The following is a 25,370-nucleotide window of genomic DNA, read 5'->3' on the forward strand; positions in this document are numbered from 1 at the left end:
AACGTTAACTGTTGTCATGAATCAACATGAACGTAACGTTATTAATAACTTGCATCTCAAACAAATAATTTGAAGCAAATCAATTAAAATCAATTAACCCTAATTTATGAGTGTGTATTTGGATGTCACCTGATTATAACCTTAATGTTCCTTGTCATAACGTTAATAAGCTAGGGTTAAATTCATATTAGCTAACGGAGCTGTGGCCACGTAAATGTGGACGTTGTTGTCTCGGTGTGTGTCTGTCATATGATGAGTGGAAGTCTGAGTTAATTACAAATGTTCTTACCACCAACTACACACTATATTGATTCACTGCTATCCAGTGCTTTGTGAGATCGTCTTGAATATGACTTTTGAGAAGGAAATGCACTTTATACTTTTTTACAAGATGTTTATTTTATTTTAGTGACCCGTTGAGTTCATTATGGCCAGTTGTGACACACCCACATCCACCACGTCTGCACCGTCTGCACACGGCTTAAACTGTAAGAACTAGTCTTGGCTGCTTGACATTTGACAGCTGATATTACAGCGTCCGTCTTAAAAGGACAACACAAAATTACACTGTCATCTATATTTTGAGGTGTTGCTAGCTGATCTATATTCTCCCACATGTGACAGCATTGTCAACATAAAAAACTGAGCTACCTTTCATAGTTAAATTCTTCATTACCTTTTTCATTACCTAAAGCATTTACTAAACTCATTTATTTTCCTTCCATAGACACAGTGTGGATCATAGGTGACAGCCATGTCAGACGTGGTGCCCGGAGAGCTGCAGAGACCATGGGAAGAGACCTCAGTCTGCCAGGCGCCCGTGTCTGCTGGTTTGGCTGGGGTGGACTGCGGTGGAGAGGACTTCTTCCCTTCTTATCCCACTCCCTGCGAGGAAGAGCAGCACCGGATGACCTCCTCATCCACTGTGGCGGAAACTATATGGGGGAGGTCAGCAGCGTGCAGCTGGTGAATGCCATGAAGGAGGACCTGCACCAGCTTAAACTCCGGCACCCTGGCATGAACATCATGTTGTCGGCTGAGACCCAGAGGTGCCGGTGGAAGGCTGGTGTGAATCCGGTGAAAATAGACAAGGCCAGGTAGTTTGTTAACAGTGTTATGGCTACATTTGTTCGTAGCTTAAATGGTGCCATGATTGAGCACCCTCACATTAGACATGACAGTCCTGGGCTATTCTGGGCTAGTTCATTTCACACCTAGGGAAAATGATATGTTTTTAAGTACAGTAGCTGACTGCCTTAAAGACCACATCCAATTGCAGTGAACTGCTTACAGTGGGCAGTGTCAGTGCTTTTGAATTTGGCCTTTAGGGCCCATTTTGTTAAGCCCAAATATAGCCCTGACCATCATGGCTAATGTTGAGTTTTTACGTAACACCTGTAGCCATAACACTGTTACCAGCTCTGCTCTTCCTCATCCCTATTCCTATTCCCACCTCTTATCCCCCTCACCACCATCCTCTACCATCGCCTAACCAGCGATAACCTAAAGACTGAATGAACTCTGGCAGTCTTCTTGTTGCACTTTAACATAAATTAGATTCCGTTGTTCCATTGTTTGAGCACTTTTTATGGCATGCATTGATTTTTTTGTTTCATTGCTTTATGAAGTTAATTTAGAGTGTGTTAAATAAAAGATTTTTTCCGCTTAAAGGTAATCATTTACTCACCCTCAAGTTGTTCCAAACCTGTATGAATTTGTTTTGTTCTGCTGAACACAAAAGAAGATATTTGGAAGAATGTTTGTAACCAAGCAGATCTCTGCAGCCACTGACTACCATAGTATTTTTTTTTTCTATGCACAAATAAATTCATACAGGTTTGAAACAACTTGAGGTTGAGTAAATGATGACAATTTTCATTTTCGGGTGAACTATCCCTTTAAGTAAAGAAAAAGAGCTGAACTGTAACTTCAGATATGGGGTGATTAATCAGTAGTGTTCATGTGGATGTGTGTGGAAAACATAGGATAAGGTGGAGTACAAGTTAAACAAAAGGCTAAGCAAAGCAATAGTGTGATGACAGAAGATAAAGAGCTATGATGGAAGCTGGGATCAGAACGCTCCACATCTGGAGGCTGGATACTGCAATCAGCTCCTCTGGTATATCAACAGACAAAATGGGTATTGTTACTGACAAAGCACACACACAAGCACGCCCTACATGAGAGAAAGATGACAAGGTTAAAAAATTCATTATGGCCTGTCTTGGTTAAAAGCCCACTCACCACGACAAGGTGCAGGCCAGGAATGGGAACATATAACACAGTACAAACATACAAGACACTACAAAACCACAGGACAAGACATGAAAGAAATAGAGAACATACGACCGATACAACACTGGTAAAGCAATATACAATGGTGAAAACAGGGTGGACGATAGGAACAATCTTAAATATAAACATTTCGCCCAGCCCTTTTTATAACATAACTTAAAAATACTATATTAATGTATTACTGTAACATTTCAATAACTCAATATCTATAATATAAAATCCAACTAACCAGGGATGTAAACTTTTTAAGCATGTTGCAACTTAACATGTGAAAACTTTTTAATCCAAAGTTTTTTTTGTAAATATGTCATTAACTGACAGAATTCCAGAAACTATCCACATAAACATTGACCAGGGAGGGGTGCATATGTATTTCACATAATAGATGGCAAAAAGATCAATATCACCTTAGGTCCCGTTCATGCGGACTCTAAGAGATAATGAACAGTCCTCAATGTGACACGGGAAAGCCCATACAAACTATGAGTTTAATCAGCGATATCTGTGAGGGTTAAGGAAGGCACCAAGTATAAAGGCTCTATGTACAACTTACAACTTTGTCATTATTGCATGTAGCATTGCAGCATCCTATGATTTGTAAGAGTTGGGCCCCGTTCATGTGGACTCCAACTGAAAATCATTCTTGGAACCGGTGGGGTTCTCTGTATAGAAGTGCTTCATCAGTATATGATAAGATAAGATGTTCCTTTATTAATCCCCTGTAGATGTAGGACATTCAAGTACAGGCACAGCAGCTTAGAGGAGTGTTAAAAGAAGAACAGACCACAATAAAAGAATCACTTACCATTGTACGTGGATTATATGTAGATGTATAAATATATACAGTACACACTATACAGACACTATATACAATCAATATACAATTTATATTATATGTAGATGTATAAATATATACAGTACACACTATATACAATAACATTAACATACAATAACAACAACAACAACTATGTACAATATATATATATACACTTAGGCCCCGTTTATGCAGGCTCCAAGTTAATGTTCAAAAACTGATTTGTCAGCAAGTTAAATCTGACATTGAAGTTAATTTGAGACAACACATGTACGTACTTCCTTTACAGCCGACATTGAAAGTTACTCGGGCCCCTTTCATGCAGGCTCCAAGTAACATTTGCAATGTTGTTCAAAGAGAGTTAGGCTCAGTACCATTTTCCATGTTCAACGTCTGATAACTACAAAGAAAGTTTTAATTGGCCACATTCTGACATACACATAGAAAAACATGCTGTACACACCAACCACACACACACACACACACACAGAAATGACCAACCACCTTTCCCTTAATCTCCATAAAAATGGATTGTACGTTTTTTTGCGGACGACCTTGCCTTCTTTAATTTTATCTGTCTCCCGCCTTGCTATATGATTTAATCAACTTTGCAGTACCACACAGAAGCCATCTTCACCAGAACATGGACATGGTTAGCTTCAACACACATGTCAAACATGTGATTGTGCAGCTGTGGGAAGAGATTCTTCTCAGAACAATCAGAAAGAACCTGGGTGACAATGGCTGCCGTTGTTCCTCTTCCCTGTGGAGCCCGTCCTACATTGCTTTTTAGAAGCCGCTGAAAGCATCTTTCTGTAGCTTGGCAAACTGCGGTGATGCCTGGAGATGGTTTCTGTAGGCCACCTCTGTCCTTCAAAGTAAGGAATCGATGCACCAAGTCATCTGAGGTCAGTGCTTGTGAGCAAGGCAAGCAAGTAACTTTCTCTTTCACCTTTTTCACAATGAAGCCTGTGATGTAAGAGATTGCTGCTTCCTTGTACTCAGACAGATTGTCGATATCTGGAAGGTCAGAGAGGGAGTCATCCTCAGGCACAAGCACTTCCACAGGCTCCACATCCACCTGGCGAGTTGAGTCAGGATGGTTGTGTTGTCACAAAGGAGATGGTTGCCTGTGCCCCTTTTCACCTGGTGCCTTACAAGAAGGCGCTTGTATGCCCCTCAGAACTGCCTTACATTGGGGTTGTTGTTGTAACCTCCACGTGCTCTGACTGCAGAGAAGAACAGCTCCAAGTGGTCCTGACTGAGTTTGTAGGTCAGAAGGTATCGGCACGGGGCAGCTGGCTGCTTTACCAGGTCTTCGTGGATGCCCATCACACTTCTGCCACAAGCAATGAAACCATAGATGGGTGTCTTTTTCTGTGTGCAATGCACATGTACAAGTGTGTTGTCTCTTCCTTTCATTTTGAGCCCACAGAGAAGTGACTCTGTTTCTTGTAAAATACCCATAGCACGGTGTTTAGTAGTTGGCTTGATGGGTGCTTTGTGTCCTTTGCCAAGTGGGTTGCGGCTGTTTAGGACATCAAAGGCTGCATCAGTTGTGCGCAGGAACTGAACTGTGGCTGCACATCCACTAAACTGGGGATACTTCAGCTCCTGCTCACAATACTCAAGGGCATCAGCCACACTGCTGCTGAAGAGCTGGGCTGCAAGACTGACTTTCATTTTCTGATTTCGCCACTGAATGTGCGCCATTTTTAGTTTGTTACCAAGACGCAAGCCTTCCTTCTCCTGAAGCTTGTGGAGCTCCTCAATGTACCGCCACCTTATCTGCTGGCCATCTTCTCTTACCAGAACCTCAACTGTTGAGAACACTTCCCGAAGAAGCTTGAGCATGTGACATGGATCCAAGAGCTCCCTGATCATTGCTAAGTTTTGGGAGGGTCCATCACACATCAAGGAGACAACCCTAACTCTGATTGCATGAAGCCTAACAAGGCTCTCTCGGATGATGTTTGCTTTCTCCAGTCCTGTCATGCTGTTGATAAGAAAGTAAGCAATGGGAATCTTCCAAGACTTATTGATTGCAACAACCATGAGGACCAGTGCTTGTGTTGCCACAACATTTTCAATCTCACCACCACCGATGTCAACGTAGCCATGAATTTGGTCCCCGCCAAACTCAGTTTGCTTATGAATGTACATTTCATCCATAATCAATGAGCAAACTGTGTCTTTTCCAACTTTCTTCTGGTCAGCAACATTACTTTTTAAAGCTGTGAATGAAGCAACAGTAAATCCAGGATCTGCAGAGATGCTACTGTACCATTTTCGTATGGTCTGAGGATGAGGCAAAGCAGAGAGAAACTTCTCTCTCACATAGTCATAGGCCTTTGGAGAGAAGAAGTGCAGCGTAGTTGCGAATTGCTTCAAGTTTTCGCAAAACACTGACTTTTTCTTCTTTTGGATTCTCCAGGGGAACATCATCCAGACTTTCAAGAAGAGAGGCACATTCAGTTGAAATTATAAGTTTCTTCTGAAGCACTTTGATTATACCTTTCAAGGAAGAAACTCTTGCCTTTAGTCTCCTCGTCTGTTGCTTTTTCAACCTCAGTTTTTTGCGAGCTACACATAGCTTGCCCTCTACCTTGTGAGCTTTCCTTTTAATTGTTTTCGGAGACTCTGAAGTACAGTAGCAGTGATCACTCAGAGAGCTGCGAGGCAGCTGTGCTGACATAGTGTAAGAGTGATCTGATGCTGAGTGTACTTGTTTTCCACTCGGATTTGTGTGTTGAACGCTGCTACCCAAACCAACATCCTCACACACATTCTCTGTCAGAGCAATGTCATCATGCACAACGTCTTGAGCAACAAAGGCCTGGTCAGATGTGTCTTCCATCATCATGACATTGCTCTGATTGGCAGCAAGGCTGTTGGCACTACTCCCATTGTCTACATATGCAACCTCCTCATTACTATTTACAGCAGAAATAGGGATGCCACTTACCACTTCATTAAAACTTACCAAGTGTCTTCTTTTTGGCTGTTGTTCTTCGCCCTTGGAGAAAGAGAAAATGGTAGGCACGGCGGTGTCCTTCAGGCATGTCCTTCCCTAATAAAAATTACAAGAAACATACAAAAATATGACAGAGTAAATGGCTGTTGTTCATATCAGAGATGTGTGTGTTTATGTTTCATTATTCGGTCTATCACTAGTATGAATACAGATTACACATCAAAATTATTATTGCTATTAAAAGAAAATGTAACTTCTAAATAACTGTCACTATAGAATCATGCTGTGTTCTGCTGTCTCACGTGGAGGATAATTTGATAACACTTTACAATAAGGTTCATTAGTTAATGTATTAACTAACATGAACTAACCATGAGCAATACATTTGTTACTGTATTTGCTAATCTTCGTTAACGTTAGTTAATGAAAATACAGTTGATCATTGTTTGTTCATGTTAGTTCACAGTGCATTAACTAATATTTTAATATTGTATTAGTAAATTATGAAATTATTATTAACAAAGATTAATAAATACTGTATAATTGCAGTTAATTATTAGTTCATGTTAACTAATGTAGTTAACTAATGTTAACTAATGAACCTTATTGTAAAGTGTTACCTTTATTTTATGGTATTTGCATTAAATGCACTGAAATGTAAATGTTGGCAAAAAGTGGTCATGTTGCTTGATTGGTCAAATCTTCATTTGCATCTGCGAAGCACTAAACTTCACTGGTGTGTCACTAATTTAACATTAACAATGACGTAATAAAATATTTTGGAATATAATGTAAATTAATGTATGACGGTCAGTACTACACCAATTTCAACCAATATGTTGCTTGACTCTTTGTAAGTTATGAAACAAAGTCTCTGTACTCTGGAGTCAGTGGTGAAGTGATGACTCTCAAAGTGTTCACTGCACAGATGAGAATCCTTGTTAGGCGTCCAATTCTGTCGTTTCATGTTGAGCATCCACTGGTCCAACCTGAGGTGGTCTTGATCACCTAGAGGAAAACTTTACACAGACAAATAGATAGTTAACTCCTTCACAGACTACTTTACATACAATTCAACTTAAATTACGACAGTGTCCAAAAGGTTGTAATAAATGTATTTTATCTTTAAAAAATGTTGGTGGACATCGCAGTCCTCATTCTGTTCCGTTGTACTGTCTATGCTTGAGTAATTACAGGCCTGTTTTTTTACACATATCTTTCAGGACATGTCAACAATTAAAACATACTTCCAATATAGTCTGTGTTAGTAAATGTTATTTGTAATGCTATTTATGAAATGCAGGCATAACATTATATGACAACATTTCAGACTGTTATAGATGGTTTCAGCCTACAGCTAACCAGTCTGTCAGAATCTGGTGTGTAATGTTAATAAAGTTTTAAATAAAATTATAAATACTAAATAAATCATTTGACATAAAATAAACAAATTAATAAATACAATTATTAGAATTTGACTCACCGGAAAAAATGGAGCGCAGAATTCTTGGACGGTCTGTTAGTACAATTAACCCCGTAGCAAGACATATTATAATTGTGAAATAATCGCGAATAAAGCACAAAAACGGCAGAGATGCCAAGTTTAATGGCTGAAATTATTTTTTACAGTCGATGGAATTAGCTAAGGTGACGTGACGGCTAATGACTAATAACCTTGACAGCAGCGGGAATCCACCTGTCACTCAAAGTGACCACGCCCTTAATTATGCAGAACTTTAAGGCTTAATATAATTTAAACGGATGAGTTATAAAAAAATTCACCCCCCTCAGAGTTGTCATGAAGGGCAAAATTAGCAGTATAGACCAAAACCACAATTTGATCCAGGCTGTAAACATGTTTTTTTCTGCTGTAAAATTATGTATTTTAACATGGGACTCAATGAGATTCTGCTCTCTTTTGGAGCCTGTCCCTAGCGGTCAGTCTATGAATTGCAGTTTAAGTCACTTCCGTATTGGCTTCACGAGAAACTGGGGGAGGTTGCCGCTTGGTTATGCCCTGTTTTTTTCAACGTGTAACACTAACGAACGGGGACTCTTTACCTAGATCAGTTTTGTGCAAAAGTATGATAATGTTGCTGCTACTGATCTCAGGGAATGTTGCACTAAATCCAGGTCCACAAGATGTTACAACTACTTATCCTACTCCGGCAGATTTTAAAATTAGATCTGGGATAGGTTTTGTTCATTTGAATCTACGAAGTTTACTCCCTAAAATGGATATGGTGCGTATATGGGTAAAGAACACTGATGCTGACGTTTTGGTAATTTCTGAAACTTGGCTTAATAAATCAATTTCAGATAAGGTTATTAATATTGAAGGGTATAATGTTTTTAGAATCGATCGGCCAAAAAGAGGGGGTGGATTAGTGATTTACATAAAAAAAATTTTTTTTTAAAAAGTACAAGGTAACTTTGTTGCTATCCAAGTCAATACCTAAACAATTTGAACTCATGGCAGTTGAAGTGGTATTCACAAAATCCTTAGCGTTTACTGTTGTGGGCTGCTATAGACCCCCGTCAGCAACAAAAGATTCTCTTATTTATGACAGATTTTATATCAAAGTTGAATTTTAAGGAATTAATATTAATTGGAGATTTTAATTGGAATTGGCTACAGCCTTTATCTGCTGAAGTAAAGTTTTTTTGTGATACCTTTAACATTCAGCAATTAGTAAATACACCAACTAGGTTAAATTTAAAAAACCCAGATAAATCATCACTTCTCGGTTAAATTTTTACGAATGTACCATATAGATATTCAACAGCATCTGTGTTTGCGCAAGATATGAGTGATCATTGTGATGTTGGAATAGTAAGAAATGCAAAACGACCTAAAATAAAACCGTGAATAATTACTAGGCGGTGTATGTCTCGGTTTAGTGAGCAAGGTTTTGGTCATGACCTTGCTCTGTTTGACTGTGAGAAGATTTCATTGATTCCTGATATTGAGTGTGCCTGGAAGTATTTTCATGAAGGGCTCACCACTATTATAAAGAGACATGCGCCTTTTAAAAAATATCGCGTTAAGGGTCGAGATAACCCCTGGTTCTCACCCACATTATCAAATTTGATTCATAAGTGTGATGTTGCCTGGGCTAGAGCAAGGCATTCCGACCTTAAATCCGATTGGCTTTGTTTCCGACAATTACAAAATAGATGTACAGTGATGATAAGGAAAGCTAAAGCTGATTATTTTTTAAATGAAACAACTCGTAATCTAAACAAACCTATGAAATTTTGGAAAAATGTTAAATCCATTACTGGTGTAAAAAAGGCTGCAGGACTTCATATATAATGGACAATTCCATAAAAAATTTAGAAAAAGGAGAAATGTTGATCTGTCACTTTGTTGCTGTTGGGTTGTCATTTGAGGCACCAAAAACCAAAGATATGAATATTAATATGGATGACACAGGAAGACATCTATCAGATCCCACGTTTACTTTTAAACCACTTTTAATTTGTCAGATTAAAAAAGCTCTTAAATCATTGGATGTGAATAAGTCAGCTGGTCCTGACTGGTTAGAACCATTTTTTTAAAAAACTAGCTGCTGATCACATAGCTGCCCCTTTGACATATATTTATAATCTTTCAATGAGTTTAAATGAATTTCTAAAGATATGGAAGTCTGCATTCGTTATCCCATTGTTAAAAGGAGGAGATCCCTCTGATATGAATAACTACAGGCCGATCTCAAAACTTTGCGTTCTGTCAAAAGTTTTTGAATCTCTCATTGGTGAGCAGTTGACATCATGTCTAAATAAATATGACATTTTATCACATAATCAGTCAGGCTTCAGGAAAAAGCACAGCACAACTACAGCTGCTACCAGGGTTTTAAACGATATTATTGAGGCGCTCGATAAAGGTCATCATTGTGTTTCACTTTTTATTGACTTGTCTAAGGCTTTTGACACTGTTGATCTTAGTATACTGAAAAATAGACTGAGACAGATTGGATTGTCTAAAGATACAATTGTGGTTCGAAAGCTACTTAGTGGACAGGACACAGTGTGTGCAGATGGAAGGCCGTTCATCTGCACCTTTGCAGATTACGAGGGGTGTTCCTCAGGGGTCCGTTTTGGGGCCTTTACTTTTTATTATTTATATTAATAATCTTGACATTAATATTAGTAACGTTAATTTTCATTTTTATGCCGACAACACTGTGATCTACTGTAGTGCTCCCAAATTACATCACGCTGTGTCCTTGCTACAACGTGCTTTTGATGATGTGCAGCAAAGGCTTCGCGATTTAAGCCTGACTTTGAACGAAACTAAAACTAAAGCAATGTTCTTCTCAAGATCAAAGAAGCAAGTGGCAAATCAACCATCTCTTAAAACCCTACAGGGCACTATAATAGAGGTAGTGGCAGAACATAAATATCTCGTTTTTATGCTGGATGACTCCTTATCTTTTAAATCTCATATTGATCAGTTAAGGACTAAATTAAAAATGAAACTGGGGTTTTATTTTAGAAATAAATCCTGCTTCTCTTTTGAAGCAAAAAGAAGATTAGTTAACACCACTTTTATGCCTATCCTTGATTACGGAAATATTTTGTATAAATCAGCAACTTCCAAATTTTTAAATTCTTTGGATATTTTATATCATGGTGCACTTAGGTTTATATTAAACTGTGACTACAGCACTCACCATTGTGAGCTATATAATAGAGTTGGTTGGTCGTCATTATCAACACACAAACGTAAGCACCGGTACCTTCCCAGCAAGCAATTTTATGTCTAATAGACGTCAAAACATAGCCCGGCCGTCTAGGCTAAAACAAGGCTGAATTTGGGCAGTCAGTGAAAATCTAACAGACGTCTAACCATAACCCAAGAGTAGACTAGACATCAAATATACAGCTAATGAATGACTACATCTATACATGTAATAGACAACAAAATATGACTAAAGGATTCTTTTCACTTAAATATAACAGGTTCTCATAAATGACAATCCATCCAAACAAATTAAATAAAAAGTTTTATTTAGAAAAAGAACTCAAGATAATACAAAATGATAAAAAAAATAATGAAAATTAAATTTTACAAATACAATACAAATAACCTTTTTAAAAAAAAAAAAAAAAATATGGAACATCTTACAACTTAACATAATAAAAATATAAAACATTGACAAAAAAGTTATACATATACAAAATAAACTTGCCTTGCCATACCATACCAAAAACTCATATTTTCATATCATAATGATCAAAAGATTAAAAAAGATATAATAGGGTGAACAGGTTTCATGTTTACCCCCTTGTATTTAGATAATAAGAGAGTTTTAGGGCACAAGGAAACACTACAGAACATGTGCATGTAGCATGTTAATCTAACCACAACATGGCTTGCTCTGAGTCTGCACTGTTACCCGCTAAAATTTCACTGTTCATACACATGATAACACTGTACATAAATAATGAACGCATGTCAAAATGAAAAACACAGATACTTACAAGACCAAAAGCAGGAAAGAATTTGCTTTAACATTTGCTGTTGCTTGCTCTCCGACAGTTGTAAAATGGCGGAAATGTTTATCGCGAGATCTGGCAACAGTGATCGAGAGCTAACTTTAGAGTCTCGCGTTACCAGTGGTCATGTCTCAATAGAGCCCCAGTTGCCATCTAGCGGTTGAGAATTGTAATTGTAAATTTTTATTTAACTTAAAATTAAAGACAGTCATGTATGTGTGTGGTGTATATATATATATATATATATATCGTAGAATGTGTAGGATAAAAATATGCTGTCACACAACTTGCATTTGATGGTATATCATGAATCCCACAAGCTTTGTGCCGAAAATTACTTAACACTACTTTGTTTACACTCATTGCTGGTGTGAATCAGGGCTATAGTCAAGCTGTAAAAAATTAGACTACAGATTGCATCGATTTCGCCGGGTGGACTAAAAGCAGACTGCACATAACCTATCCAATTCAGAGCTAAATCGTGACTACAGATAGACCATGTCATGAAATGACACTTACATCTTGTAGATATCATGACATTGCGAACATGATGGGATATCAATCATCTCATGCACTTCCTGTCCAAAAACTACAATAAATCAGGATTGACTATATGTGGGCTACAAATAGCCGGTCTGACTACGAGCTAAATCGTGGCTGCGCACAGACTACGTGATATAACATGTCAAAGATATGAAACCAAACACCTGTAATCACAATATAATAGATCTCGCAAGTTATTTTGGCAAAAACGACATGTAACCAAATTAAAGATTATTTTGGCTAAAAGTGGGTTACACATAGCCGGACTATATCGGGTCTATAGTTAACCGAGACGGTGAAATGACGGCTGTTGCTTGCTTTTTTATTTATAAATCTATCTTGGGCCAGTTGCCTCCATATCTTTGCTCCCTTACCCAACATAAATCTTTTGGAGCTTATTCTTTGCGTTCACAAGATTTGTACATCCTTTCAGTTCCATCTATACGAACTGAATTTGGAAAACAAGCCTTTCGGTTCGCGGCACCCAATGATTGGAACTTTTTACAAAATGACTTGAAATTACAGACCCCGGTGTTGATGAACACTTTCAAATCTTTTATTAGCGAGCTGTTAAAGGAAGAAATGGTTTGTAAATGTTTTTGATTTGTACTGATGATGTCTCTTTACTGTGTTTGATGTGTGTGTGTTTTTTTAAGAATGCTGTGCTGCTCATCTTGGCCAGGTCACTTCTGTAAAAGAGATTTTTAATCTCAGAAAGTTTTATCTGGTTAAATAAAGGGAAAGAAGAAGAAGTTACAGGAGCCCAGACCAGCGGGGCTTACATCACTGACATAAAGCTGCACAGAAACACAAGAAACACAGAGGACACCATAAATAAACCGCCAACAGAGAGGCGCAATAAATAAATAAATAAATGAATGAATGAATGAATGAACAGTCCACTGAGGGCCTCTGGTGGCCGAAAGGTGAACAGCACCAGAAGAGCGCTGACAACAGCCAGCTGACAGGGAACGTTCTGGCAATGTTCTCTCAAAGTTAGGAAGAAACGTTCTTCCAGGAAAGCCGCGGTCACGTGCGAAATTTCTTCGGATGCTGTAACGGTCGCGATATGACGTCACGGTCTATAGCGTCTTTTTTTATAAACACGAATTCAACACATAACAAAGTAATACATTCAAAATGTAAAAACCTACTCGACTTTACTGCAAAAATATCATTCTTTTAATTCAGCCAAGAGGTCATGCCGTGACGAATCGATCTTCTACTGGTCGCACGTCTTCACATGATGCGAATTCTTAGGTCAGAGTTCACCAAACTTGAACTTTGGAACGCAGCGAAATGCGAAAATTTTCGCACGAGCTTGAGTTTCCGGTATGACGCATTCGCATGCGTTTGAATGGAAGTCAATAGAACGAAAAGTGCAGTGTGACCAAACCTTAACGTTAACAGAACGTTCGTTCAATGTTATCTGGTCTTTAATAATGTTCTCAGAACATCAGCACAAAAACATTCATACATCGTTCATGGAATGTTTTTTCCTGAAACATTTAAGTTGAACATTTGTTAAATGTATTTTAAATGATACTACTTGTTTCAGAACGTTCAGCAACATTCAAAAGTAACGTTCCCATGATGTTTGAAGAATGATACAATGTTAATGTTTCCTCAACATTTGTATAACCAAGAAAAAGTTTGAAAGTTTTAGAAAAGAAGTCAAATCTTTAAAATTTTAAAATAAATGTTTAAAAAAAACTGGACGTTTTGAGCATTCAGAGAACATTCAGAAATAATGTTTTCATAACTTAATGGTAACATTAACAAAACGTTCTTAACATATTTTTATTCACTGGGAAGCGGTATGTTGAGCCACAGGGAAAAAAAACATCCATTATTACATCATTTTTGTACAGATTCTGTGGCTCAGCCTCATTGAACACTGAGGAAACATGATCATGTGACAGTGCTGGTCTCAAACACAGGCTTCAGTCTGATTTCTGTCACGAAGAGCAGGAGCTACAGTGATCAATGCAAATGAAATAAATAATATTCAAATTTCTTGTTGGGCCTATGCAGTTTTTGGTAATTTTGGTAATTTTGGTCAGTGTGAAGTAAAATCAATGGGTGCTCATATGTGCCATGAAATAATCAATCAATCAATCAATCAATCAATCAACTGAGCAATCGTTTAAAAACAGGTGGATAAATAGATATAAAATAATTAATAAATGCACAGTTAAATGAACCAATTTCTGAATTACTGTCACATTTAGGCTATGTCTTCTGGGACCTTTAATTTGTATTTTGTTCCCATTGTTGTTTTCACTTCCTGTGTTTGTTTCCTTGGTTACCTGTTACCTGTTACTATCTTGTGTGTGTATATATAAAATCTGTGATTTCTTTAGTTCCTTCTCGGTCATTGTCTGGGCATGTTCTGCTGCTGTTGTTTGGTGTTTCCCTGTTGGATTTCTTGTTTATTACTCACTTGAGAAGATACCTTTGCATTTAATGATGCAGGTCTTATGTAAACAAGATGGCTGTGACAAGATTCCAGATCAGACTTACACTGAAGAACTGGAGGCAAAGGCTGAAGGTTGAAATAATCTACCTGAGCTACAGAAAAGATTTAAACATTAGTATTTCTGAACACTGAATATTATAATATCACACTGGTATTTTTCTGTCTCTGAGCTTTTGGAACATTTTCAATGTTGGGAAATGTGTGTGTATGTCTATGTTTGCATCTAAACCTTTGGATGAGACTTCCATATCTGTTTCTGTAATTACACTTTATTACACCTTGCTAGAATTCATAAAAATAAAAATTTGAGCATAAACGACATCTGCAAAGTTGCGACACTCAAAGTTCAATGCAAAGGGAGATATTTTCTTTTACAGAATTCTCTGTTTAAGGACTAGCTTCTTCCTGGGTTGGTGACATGACTAACCCTAAAATTTACATAAACCCCGCCCCCGAGAACACACAACAAAGGGGGTGAGGCCATGTTGGGCTGCTTTAGAGAAGAGGAAGAGTTGTTGTAGTAGAGTGTTGTTGTCATGCCGTCATTTTACGCCGGACTGCTTCACAAACGAGGGTCAATTCAACACTGGATTTGCACAAAAGATTAACATGACGGCACATGCTAGTGGATGAGTTGAATCAACTCCACAGCAACTACATAAATTTACCCACTAACCATTCAGAAATGTCTAAAAGTTGTAACTTCTTCCTGAGTCTCTCCATCAGTGTCGACTCCAGTTTGAACAATGTAAGGCTGAACACCGTTACTGACAATCCTCATTTGGCTGCGTGAGATTCTCCAGCTTTGTTGTTGTTGAGCAACCAAAGCGCGAGCTGTTAAAGCTCCGCCCTCTTCTGGAAAGGGGGCGGGAGCAGCAGCTCATTTGCATTTAAAGGGACACACACAAAAACGGCGTGTTTTTGCTCACACCCAAATAGGGGCAAATTTGACAAGCTATAATAAATGATCTGTGGGGTATTTTGAGCTGAAGCTTGTAAAAGGGGCATTATAGGTCCCCTTTAATGTTAGGCTCTGGTTGTGCATGAAAATCCCAGTAGATCAGCAGTTTCTGATATACTCAAACCAGCCATGACACGTTCAACATCACTTAAATCAGTTTCTTCCTCATTCTGATGCTCAGTTTGAACTCCAGCAGATCATCGTCACCATGACAACTTGCCTCAATGCACTGAGTTGCTGCCATGTGATTGGCCGTTGAGATATTTAAAGAGCAGTTGAACAGGTGTACCTGATAAAGTGGCCGGTGAGTGTATATATGTGTATATATATGTCATCAGCTGTGATCATTGACCTGCATTATCAATCAGAGCTGGTCCTGATTTACAATGTGTTTTACTTTTTATCTGCTACCAAACTACGGCCTACTGACTGGTTGAGAAAACGTCTGTTTGTTTGTTTCCTGGAAGTATGAATTCTAGCAAAATATGTGCACGTGAAAAGAGCGAGACCAATACTCGTTTCATCAGAAAATACCTGAGAAGAATGAAGTTCACAGGAAATAAGGCGAAGCGGAGAATGACTCATCAACATAGCTGAGCCTGATAACAATCTAACGTGTAACTCTTATGCACAAATATGCCACAATAACAATAATACATCTCAGAGTATTGAGCTGCACAGAGATGCTTGATTAGTTTGGATATTTTATGAGCTGAAAGATGTTTCAGTTTCTTCTGCAGTGCTTTTGTTCGTTTGTTCATCCCTGCAGTAATAACTATTCTTTCACTGATATAATGTATTCGCAGGTTTCAGTGGAGTAACTGACATCAGAAGCGTCGGATCGATGAAGCGTGACTGTGTTCGGCCCCTCATTACCACAGAAATCATCCTGCGGTTTGAAGGAAACCCTCCAAACCTGTTGGTGCAGGTATGAGGAGGCTGGGATTTCACTCTTGACTGAATGAGGTATGATGTTTCCTCCTGCCAATGTGACTGCGTGTCACTGCTTTCTGTGATGTGTTTCAGTACTTCCGTGTGTTTGTGTCTGAAGGAAGCCCCGCTCATGATGGTGCGGCTGCATTGAGGACACATCTGGAGTAAATCACCCTGAGCACGAGCTGAAACCTGTCCGTCAGACTCCGGAGCCGGAGATGCATCAGGGACGCCTACGCTTACGGCCCTGGCTGGAGGAACAGATCGATTCGGGCAGATATCCTGGAGTCGTGTGGCTGGACGAGGTAAGATCTGAAAAATATACATTGATCACTTTCCTACATCTAGAATTCCATCTTACCCTGATATTTGAGCCAAATCACATCCTGCTGAATTAACTCAAATGCTGGATTTATTACTGTACAGATGTAGAAGAAAAGGTTCTATAAAATTGAGTCAAGAACCCTAAGATTCTATAACCTTGTTTCTAAGAGTGTAGTTTCTGTGCTTTCTTTACACTGCATCAAACTGTAGTCGGCCAGAGTTTTCCAGATTCCCTGGAAACATGCGGCCCGGCACGGCTGGAATATCGAGAAGGACGCGACTCTGTTCCGAAACTGGGCGATCCACACAGGTAAAGTGACCGCCGTCTCTGATTAAAACACATAAAAACAAATGCCTGTGAATCCATATAGCTTGATTAAGACAAATATGTTTCATATCATGTTTCCAACCTGATATCTGTGAAAATCTCAAAAGATTCATCCTAAACTTTCATCAACAAGATTTTCTAATTCAAATAACCTTATTAAAATCACTTGTGACAATCATATACACTCTTAAAAATATTTTATTGGCATTGATGGTTCCATGAAGAACCTTTAACATCCAGAAGATGGTTTTCACAGTGATGCCACAGAAGAACCATTTTGGTTCCTCAAAGAACATTTCAGTGATCAGTTCCTTAAAAATACTAAAGAACTCAGAAATTAGAAAATTTTAACAATCTAAAGAACCTGTTGTCTAATGGAAAGGTAACATGGATGTTAAAGGTTCTTCATGGAACCGTCGATGCGAAGAAAGAACCTTTATTTTTAAAAGTGTATAGTAAAAAGTTTAGGTAACACTTAATTTTGATAGTCCACTTTAGACATTCTGCTAAGTAACTCTGCAACTACATGTCAACTAGCAGTCATTAGAGTATTAGTAGACTGTCTGCTCAATATCTGCTAACACTTTATTTTGATGGTCCACCAACAGACATTCTACTGACTATAAGTAACTTTGCGCCTACATGTCAACTTATTCTACTAACCCAAACCGTAACCTAACAGTCTACTAATGAGAGATAGATGACATGTAGTTGCAAAGTTACTTATAGTTAGTATAATGTCTAAAGTGGACTATCGAAATAAAGTGTAACCAAAGGTTCTTAAAATGTTCTTCACACTAAGTAAAACATGGTTCTTTTAAGAACTGATCACTGAAAGGTTCTTTGAGGAACCAAAACAGGTTCTTCTATGGCATCACTGCAAAACCCCCCTTTTGGAACCCTTATATATTAAGAGTGTAATTGCAAATTGCCAAGAATTAATCAGAATAATAATTAAACATTTTGAAGAATAATAATGCTTAAGGTTAACTATTTGCTATACATGCATAGTAGCATATGCATTCTACATTAATTACCAAATGATACCAGCTGCGTTAAAATTGTCCAAGTTTTCATTGAGCGAATGCAGATTCGCTGTAGGTTCAGTCTTCACTTGATGTTTCGAGTCTGCTGGAAACTCATCCAAAAAAACTGATTCCATACACGGCAGCATCAAAAAGTATTTGGACACAAAAGTGGCACTTAAAAGTGTCTGGATGTCATTTCATTAGATATAAAATATCAAACCAAGTCACACCAGAGCTTGTCCCAGAATGAACTCAACGTGAAGAGAATCATAACAACTATCAACATGTTACACAAAATTTGAACCTTTTTGTCTTCTTTTATTGACCAATATATCTATTGCTTGATATTTTGAAAAGCTAAAACACTTGTTGATAGATGTTGTGAAATATGACTTAAAAATGTGCTGTATTTAAAGTGAAATGTGACTTGTTTATATATATAACGCAACAATATTTTTACATTTTTAATTGCGATATATGTCTGAATAGTTTTTGTGCACCTCATCTGCAACAACTGTATGCATTTTTACCAAACACTTATCAACTTGGCCAGGAATACAACTGAATTGTATGGAAAACTGGCACTGTAGATCCTGACCGCCTGATGGCAATCATGCAAACAAACTCTGCTTTCATTGATTTTAGGGAGATACAAACCTGGCATAGACAAACCCGATCCCAAGACATGGAAAGCAAACTTTCGATGCGCACTCAATTCCCTGACGGACGTCAAAGAGCTTCAAGACAAAAGCATCAAGAAAGGCCACAACGCTTTCAGAGTTTATATTCTCCTTCCACACAGCAAAACAATAAAGAGACGCAAAGGTATTTGCACATATAAACCTTTTGGAAAATTATTTAATATTTATAGTTTTCACAAACATATACACTGTGTTCCAAATTATTATGTAAGTGACACATCAATAGGATTTTAGTTTTTCAAAGAAAGTTTTTGTTTGTTTTATTTCTAATAACTTCTTAGATAACTGGTATCAATCTCAGACAGGTTTGTTAAATGTTTTGCCAGCTCTTCTTAGGTAAATAGAAAACTGCCAGCCTGCATGAAGAGACTCCAGAGACTCCAGCAGCTTCAAATTCCTGTTTGCTGCTCTACTGTGGCTTTTTTATACATTCCCTTTCAAAACAATTCATTTGTTTGACAGATACTTCCCTTAAGAAGCTTAATCTGACCAGGTTCTTCAGTGCTCTAAATCACTCACAGATCTTTTGACAGTTCAACAATTTAGTTTTTAAACAGTATTAGCTGATTTTGCCTTTTGCATATAACATTGCACCATTTCATGATTTTCATCTTCAGAAATCTTTCTTCCCCCCAATATTTCATAAGAACTGTGACTTGCTTAATAATGCGGAATAACCTCTTTAAGTATGTTTTCCATTTACCTAAGAAGAGCTGGCAAACTACTCAGCAAACCTGTCTGAGATTGAGTTATCTGAGAAGATATGAGAAATAAAACAATCTCTTTCTTTGAAAAACTAAAATCTGAATGTTCATTGTACTGAAATCCTACTGATATGTCATTTGCATGGAACACAGTGAGGTGACAGATAAAGTGCATCTGTGTACATATTTACATTTATTCATTTAAATGGACACTTTTATCCAAATACTATGGAAGCTTGTTTCTGCCACAGAATAAAAAAAAAAAAAATAAAAAAAAACTTTTTTCTCACAATTATGAGTTTAGTTGGAATTGCGAGATAAAAATCTGAATTGTGAGAAAAAATTCAGAATTGCGAGATATAAACTTGTAATTGAAAGTCAGAATTGTGAGATATAAACTTGTAACTGAAAGTAAGTCAGAATTGCGAGATATAAACTTGTAACTGAAAGTAAGTCAGAATTGCGAGATATAAACTTGTAATTGAAAGAAAGTAAGAATTGTGAGATATAAACTTGTAACTGAAAGTAAGTCAGAATTGTGAGATATAAACTTGTAATTGAAAGAAAGTAAGAATTGTGAGATATAAACTTGTAACTGAAAGTCAGAATTGTGAGATATAAACTTGTAACTGAAAGTAAGTCAGAATTGTGAGATATAAACTTGTAATTGAAAGAAAGTCAGAATTGTGAGATATAAACGTGTAATTGAAAGTCAGAATTGCGAGATATAAACTTGTAATTGAAAGTCAGAATTGTGAGATATAAACTTGTAATTGAAAGTCAGAATTGTGAGATATAAACTTGTAATTGAAAGAAAGTCAGAATTGTGAGATATAAACTTGTAACTGAAAGTAAGTCAGAATTGCGAGATATAAACTTGTAATTGAAAGTCAGAATTGTGAGATATAAACTTGTAATTGAAAGTCAGAATTGTGAGATATAAACTTGTAACTGAAAGTAAGTCAGAATTGTGAGATATAAACTTGTAACTGAAAGTAAGTCTGAATTGTGAGATATAAACGTGTAATTGAAAGAAAGTAAGAATTGCAAGATATAAACTTGTAATTGCGAGAAAAAATTCAGAATTGCGAGATATAAACTTGTAATTGAAAGTCAGAATTGTGAGATATAAACTTGTAACTGAAAGTAAGTCAGAATTGCGAGATATAAACTTGTAACTGAAAGTAAGTCAGAATTGCGAGATATAAACTTGTAATTGAAAAGTCAGAATTGTGAGATATAAACTTGTAACTGAAAGTAAGTCAGAATTGCGAGATATAAACTTGTAATTGAAAGTCAGAATTGTGAGATATAAACTTGTAACTGAAAGTCAGAATTGTGAGATATAAACTTGTAACTGAAAGTAAGTCAGAATTGTGAGATATAAACTTGTAATTGAAAAAAAGTCAGAATTGTGAGATATAAACTTGTAATTGAAAGTCAGAATTGTGAGATATAAACTTGTAACTGAAAGTAAGTCAGAATTGTGAGATATAAACTTGTAACTGAAAGTAAGTCTGAATTGTGAGATATAAACTTGTAATTGAAAGAAAGTCAGAATTGTGAGATATAAACTTGTAATTGAAAGAAAGTCAGAATTGTGAGATATAAACGTGTAATTGAAAGTCAGAATTGTGAGATATAAACTTGTAACTGAAAGTAAGTCTGAATTGTGAGATATAAACTTGTAATTGAAAGAAAGTCAGAATTGTGAGATATAAACTTGTAATTGAAAGAAAGTCAGAATTGCGAGATATAAACTTGTAATTGAAAGTCAGAATTGTGAGATGTAAACGTGTAATTGAAAGTCAGAATTGCGAGATATAAACTTGTAACTGAAAGAAAGTCAGAATTGTGAGATATAAACTTATAACAAAGTAAGTCAGAATTGCGAGATATAAACTTGTATTCGAAAGAAAGTCAGAATTGCGAGATATAAACTTGTAACTGAAAGAAAGTCAGAATTGCGAGATATAAACTTGTAATTGAAAGAAAGTCAGAATTGCGAGATATAAACTTGTAATTGAAAGAAAGTCAGAATTGTGAGATATAAACTTGTAATTGAAAAAAGTCCGAATTGCGAGATATAAACTTGTAATTGCGAAAAAACTCGTAATTGCAGGAAAAAAGTAAAAATTGCGAGATATAAACTTGTATTCGAAAGAAAGTCAGAATTGCGAGATATAAACTTGTAACTGAAAGAAAGTCAGAATTGCGAGATATAAACTTGTATCTGAAAGAAAGTCAGAATTGCGAGATATAAACTTGTAACTGAAAGTAAGTCAGAATTGCGAGATATAAACTTGTAACTGAAAGAAAGTCAGAATTGCGAGATATAAACTTGTAATTGAAAAAAAGTCAGAATTGCGAGATATAAACTTGTAACTGAAAGTAAGTCTGAATTGTGAGATATAAACTTGTAATTGAAAGAAAGTAAGAATTGCGAGAAATAAACTTGTAATTGCGAGAAAAAATTCAGAATTGTGAGATATAAACTTGTAACTGAAAGTAAGTCAGAATTGCGAGATATAAACTTGTAATTTAAAGAAAGTCAGAATTGTGAGATATAAACTTGTAATTTAAAGAAAGTCAGAATTGTGAGATATAAACTTGTAATTGAAAAAAGTCTGAATTGCGAGATATAAACTTGTAATTGCGAAAAAACTCGTAATTGCAGGAAAAAAGTAAAAATTGCGAGATATATACTTGTATTCGAAAGAAAGTCAGAATTGCGAGATATAAACTTGTAATTGCGGGGAAAAAACTCAGAATTGCGAGATATAAACTTGTAATTGAAAAAATTCAGAATTGCGAGATATAAACTTGTAATTGCGAGAAAAGAGTGAGAATTGAGAGATGTCACAATTACATTTAAATTTTTTATTCACTGGTGGAAACAAGCTTCCATACAAAGCGACTTAGAAAAGCACTTTGTCAAATATAGCCAACAATACATTTACCAACAAATTTTTTTGCATGAATTGTGTTCCTAAATGTGATTCAGGCCATTTTTACTAATGCAGAAATAAGACTCATGTGATGTGACATGTTTTTCTTCAGCATTGAGGTGTTTGGAGACCGATAGTAAAGCAGCGTCACCTCCACCACCAACACAAAGGAACATCCCGCTGGAGAGATTTACAGGTACTTACCAATGACAGGTGGCAACCTAAAACACAAACTTCCATCCACAAATATCTGAACATGCCATATCTTTCCCGTGTGGCTACAGAGGCCTTCTGGAAGTTCACAGACGATCGAGGCGGTTCCACGACTGAAGCGCTGAGAAAAGATGATCTTCCCAAGTGTGTTGAGGAGGAGAGACCAGCCATCTACTGCTCACAGGGTACGGTCCTGTCCTGTACTAGTCTGTGGACAAGTTAAGATTAGCAAAGGTTTAAAATGACTAATTACCCCTGCAGGACTGCAGCTGAACAAAACAGATGAGCACGAGCAAACAGAAGCAGTGCTGAAGGTAAGATCCCTCATGGACGTGACAATCCACATACTGTGTTTTTTATTTAGCTATTGGAGCAAATGGAAAAGCAAAAATTATGGGCCTCACTTATAAAACGTGCGTATGCACAGATTGATCTCAGAGTGTGCTTATGCTAAAACACACGCCAGCGTTCATATTTATAAAAACTTTCTTTGACTTGGAAAAGCAGATGTACACACTTTTCCTTGAGGCAGAGAGTGGGAGAACTGCAGGTATTTGGAAATCTAAACAATTTTTGCTGCTCGCTGTTCTCAAGTAAAGGATTTGGGCGTTGACTGGTGATCTTTTATATGTTAATGACATTAATTAGGCGGCGTTTAGAAGGTGGAGCTCTGAAACCATTCAGCTGCGTACAATTTCAAGATCATTTGTGATTTATGAATTTCACATCTGGAAGAGAAAGCGTACACATTTTTTTTTGTGCATACATATGTTCTCTGAATCACACGTATGCACATTTGAGAAATGATCATAAGATCAAATGTAGTTGGGTAAACACTGTAGAAGTTCACCCAACTATGACGACTTTTCAAAGGCTATATTCATTGGAAACTCAGGAGTAACCAAATTTAAAATATATATCATAATAACAGTATGGATTTAACGTCTGATTTTGGTTGAACAAAAGAGACCTCAGGACGTCAAAGATTAAGGATCTCTTGACCGAAGCTGGAAAGGGTGACATCCGTATCTTCAGAAGCCTTGCTTCTGATAAACATGAACAGATTTTGCAGAGGAGCATCTGGATCTTCCACCAACATCAAAACCAGTCTAAAATACCCTAACCTGTCCGAGAGCCTTAAAACCTTCAAACTCCAAGCTTTTCAAACTACCCCAAACTTTCTGGCTAGACTTTCTTAAATTCAGAGAGTTGCAACGGTTTCTTACCCTGAAACTTACCTCAGTTTTTGGAACAGAAAGTTGAGGTTATCCGTTCACTCGGAGTAAACTCACCCGGGCTAAGCTGCTTAACCTGCTTTCTGGAATCCCTCCCAGGTCAAGGTTTTTCTACATCTGTATGTCTATCAACCACCCAAAACACTTTAACAACTACACAAGGCTTTTATGGCCTTAATGACCTCGTTTAAACTTCAGCCAATGCTTTGTCAAGCCAACGTCAGAGTTTGTTTTGAACTTCTTTTGTGCTGTGTTGACCCTTTACCAAATTTGGTGCTCCAGGTCAAAAATGACCGGCCTTTTAAATTGCTTATAAATCTCTCATTATGCTATATTATCACCAAATATTGGATATAATCTATTCGTCAGCTCGTTCTCTCTCAATATGCACAAGTTTTGTGTTTCTTTTTGGAGCTCATTCACCTTAGTGTTTGAGTGATAAAGTTCACTCTAGCTTCACCTCAAAAAAACTGAGAAAATAAAGATTTTAGGACATTTTTATATCCTGTGTGAGCAAATCAATAAGTTTAGTCCAATGTGACATTAAATAGTATTTTCAGAAAAAAAAAAAAAAAAAGGCCGGAACACGACATGAATTCTGAGGAATCAGATGAATGTTGGATTGAAGATCATGTGCATTTGTTCTGCAGATTGTGGATCACCTGAAGAACTTGGATCACTGGAGTCCGCCATATGAGAGCGACAGAGGCTGGAGACAGAACTCAATGTGGATGGGATGCCTGTGTAAGAAAACATCTTCACATCTTAAACTTAAGTACTGGAGAACACAATCTAAAAAAGCATTTGATCATCCTTTTTAGACAAGCTATCCTAAGAGATTTGTCACTGAAATCTGTCAACGCCTCTGATTTCAGGTGAGACGATGGAATCTTCAGGTTACTCCTTCCAGACAGACTGTAATATTCACAATACCTCATCAGGCCAATACGACTAGATCAACCCAACCAGCAGGTTCATACTTCAACATCTGCTTTTTTCAACAGAAGGAAATGCACATTAATTAACGGACACGTTGATTAAAGGACAGTGAAATGTTTCCTGAATGATTGTCACTGCTAATAGTGACACAATGTTCCCAGAGGAGATATCAGCCATTTTAATTTTGTTTTTCAAGTCTTTAAATAAAGTTAATGCTGTGTGTTAATCTGCGTGTCATCCTCAATCACAAATAAACTTGAGGACAAAGGTTAAGAGCAGCAGGAATGTTCGATCCTGCCCTGCAGCGTTTCTAGTAGCGAATCCGGAAGACCTTGATTAGCTGGTTAAGGCGTGTTAATTAGGACTGAAGCAAAACTGTACAAGAACAGGAAAGCTTGTTTCCATTACACCCTTTATTTCCATTTAAGCCCATGTAAGAATACGAG

At 37.1% G+C, this 25,370-nt stretch overlaps 1 protein-coding gene across 2 annotated transcripts; it reads left to right on the forward strand.

The window, feature by feature from the left end:
* The first annotated feature begins 16,498 nt into the window (after positions 1 to 16,498).
* Positions 16,499 to 25,150, forward strand: irf1a (interferon regulatory factor 1a). 2 transcript variants are annotated; one of them, XM_051916076.1, is made up of 8 exons: positions 16,503 to 16,809; positions 17,039 to 17,138; positions 18,830 to 19,009; positions 22,650 to 22,733; positions 22,822 to 22,935; positions 23,012 to 23,064; positions 24,636 to 24,729; positions 24,861 to 25,150. In XM_051916076.1, the coding sequence occupies exons 1-8, from the start codon at positions 16,723 to 16,725 to the stop codon at positions 24,938 to 24,940; spliced, it is 792 nt and encodes a 263-aa protein (XP_051772036.1). In that variant the 5' UTR covers positions 16,503 to 16,722; the 3' UTR covers positions 24,941 to 25,150. The 2 variants fall into 2 exon arrangements, with proteins under 2 accessions (XP_051772037.1, XP_051772036.1); XM_051916077.1 differs by lacking the exon at positions 23,012 to 23,064 and having other exon boundaries at positions 16,499 to 16,809.
* The last annotated feature ends 220 nt before the right edge of the window (positions 25,151 to 25,370 follow it).

This window comes from Ctenopharyngodon idella, chromosome 13 (assembly GCF_019924925.1).
Source record: "Ctenopharyngodon idella isolate HZGC_01 chromosome 13, HZGC01, whole genome shotgun sequence".
In the NCBI taxonomy this organism is placed as follows: domain Eukaryota; kingdom Metazoa; phylum Chordata; class Actinopteri; order Cypriniformes; family Xenocyprididae; genus Ctenopharyngodon; species Ctenopharyngodon idella.

What these genes read in the sequence shown, in the direction of transcription:
- irf1a (XM_051916076.1), top strand. Translation starts at nt 16,723, where the DNA reads ATGCATCAGGGACGCCTACGCTTACGGCCCTGGCTGGAGGAACAGATC. An exon ending in AAACAGAAGCAGTGCTGAAG is followed by an intron (nt 23,065 to 24,635) that starts GTAAGATCCCTC and finishes TTTGTTCTGCAG; the next exon opens with ATTGTGGATCACCTGAAGAA. An exon ending in AATGTGGATGGGATGCCTGT is followed by an intron (nt 24,730 to 24,860) that starts GTAAGAAAACAT and finishes CTCTGATTTCAG; the next exon opens with GTGAGACGATGGAATCTTCA.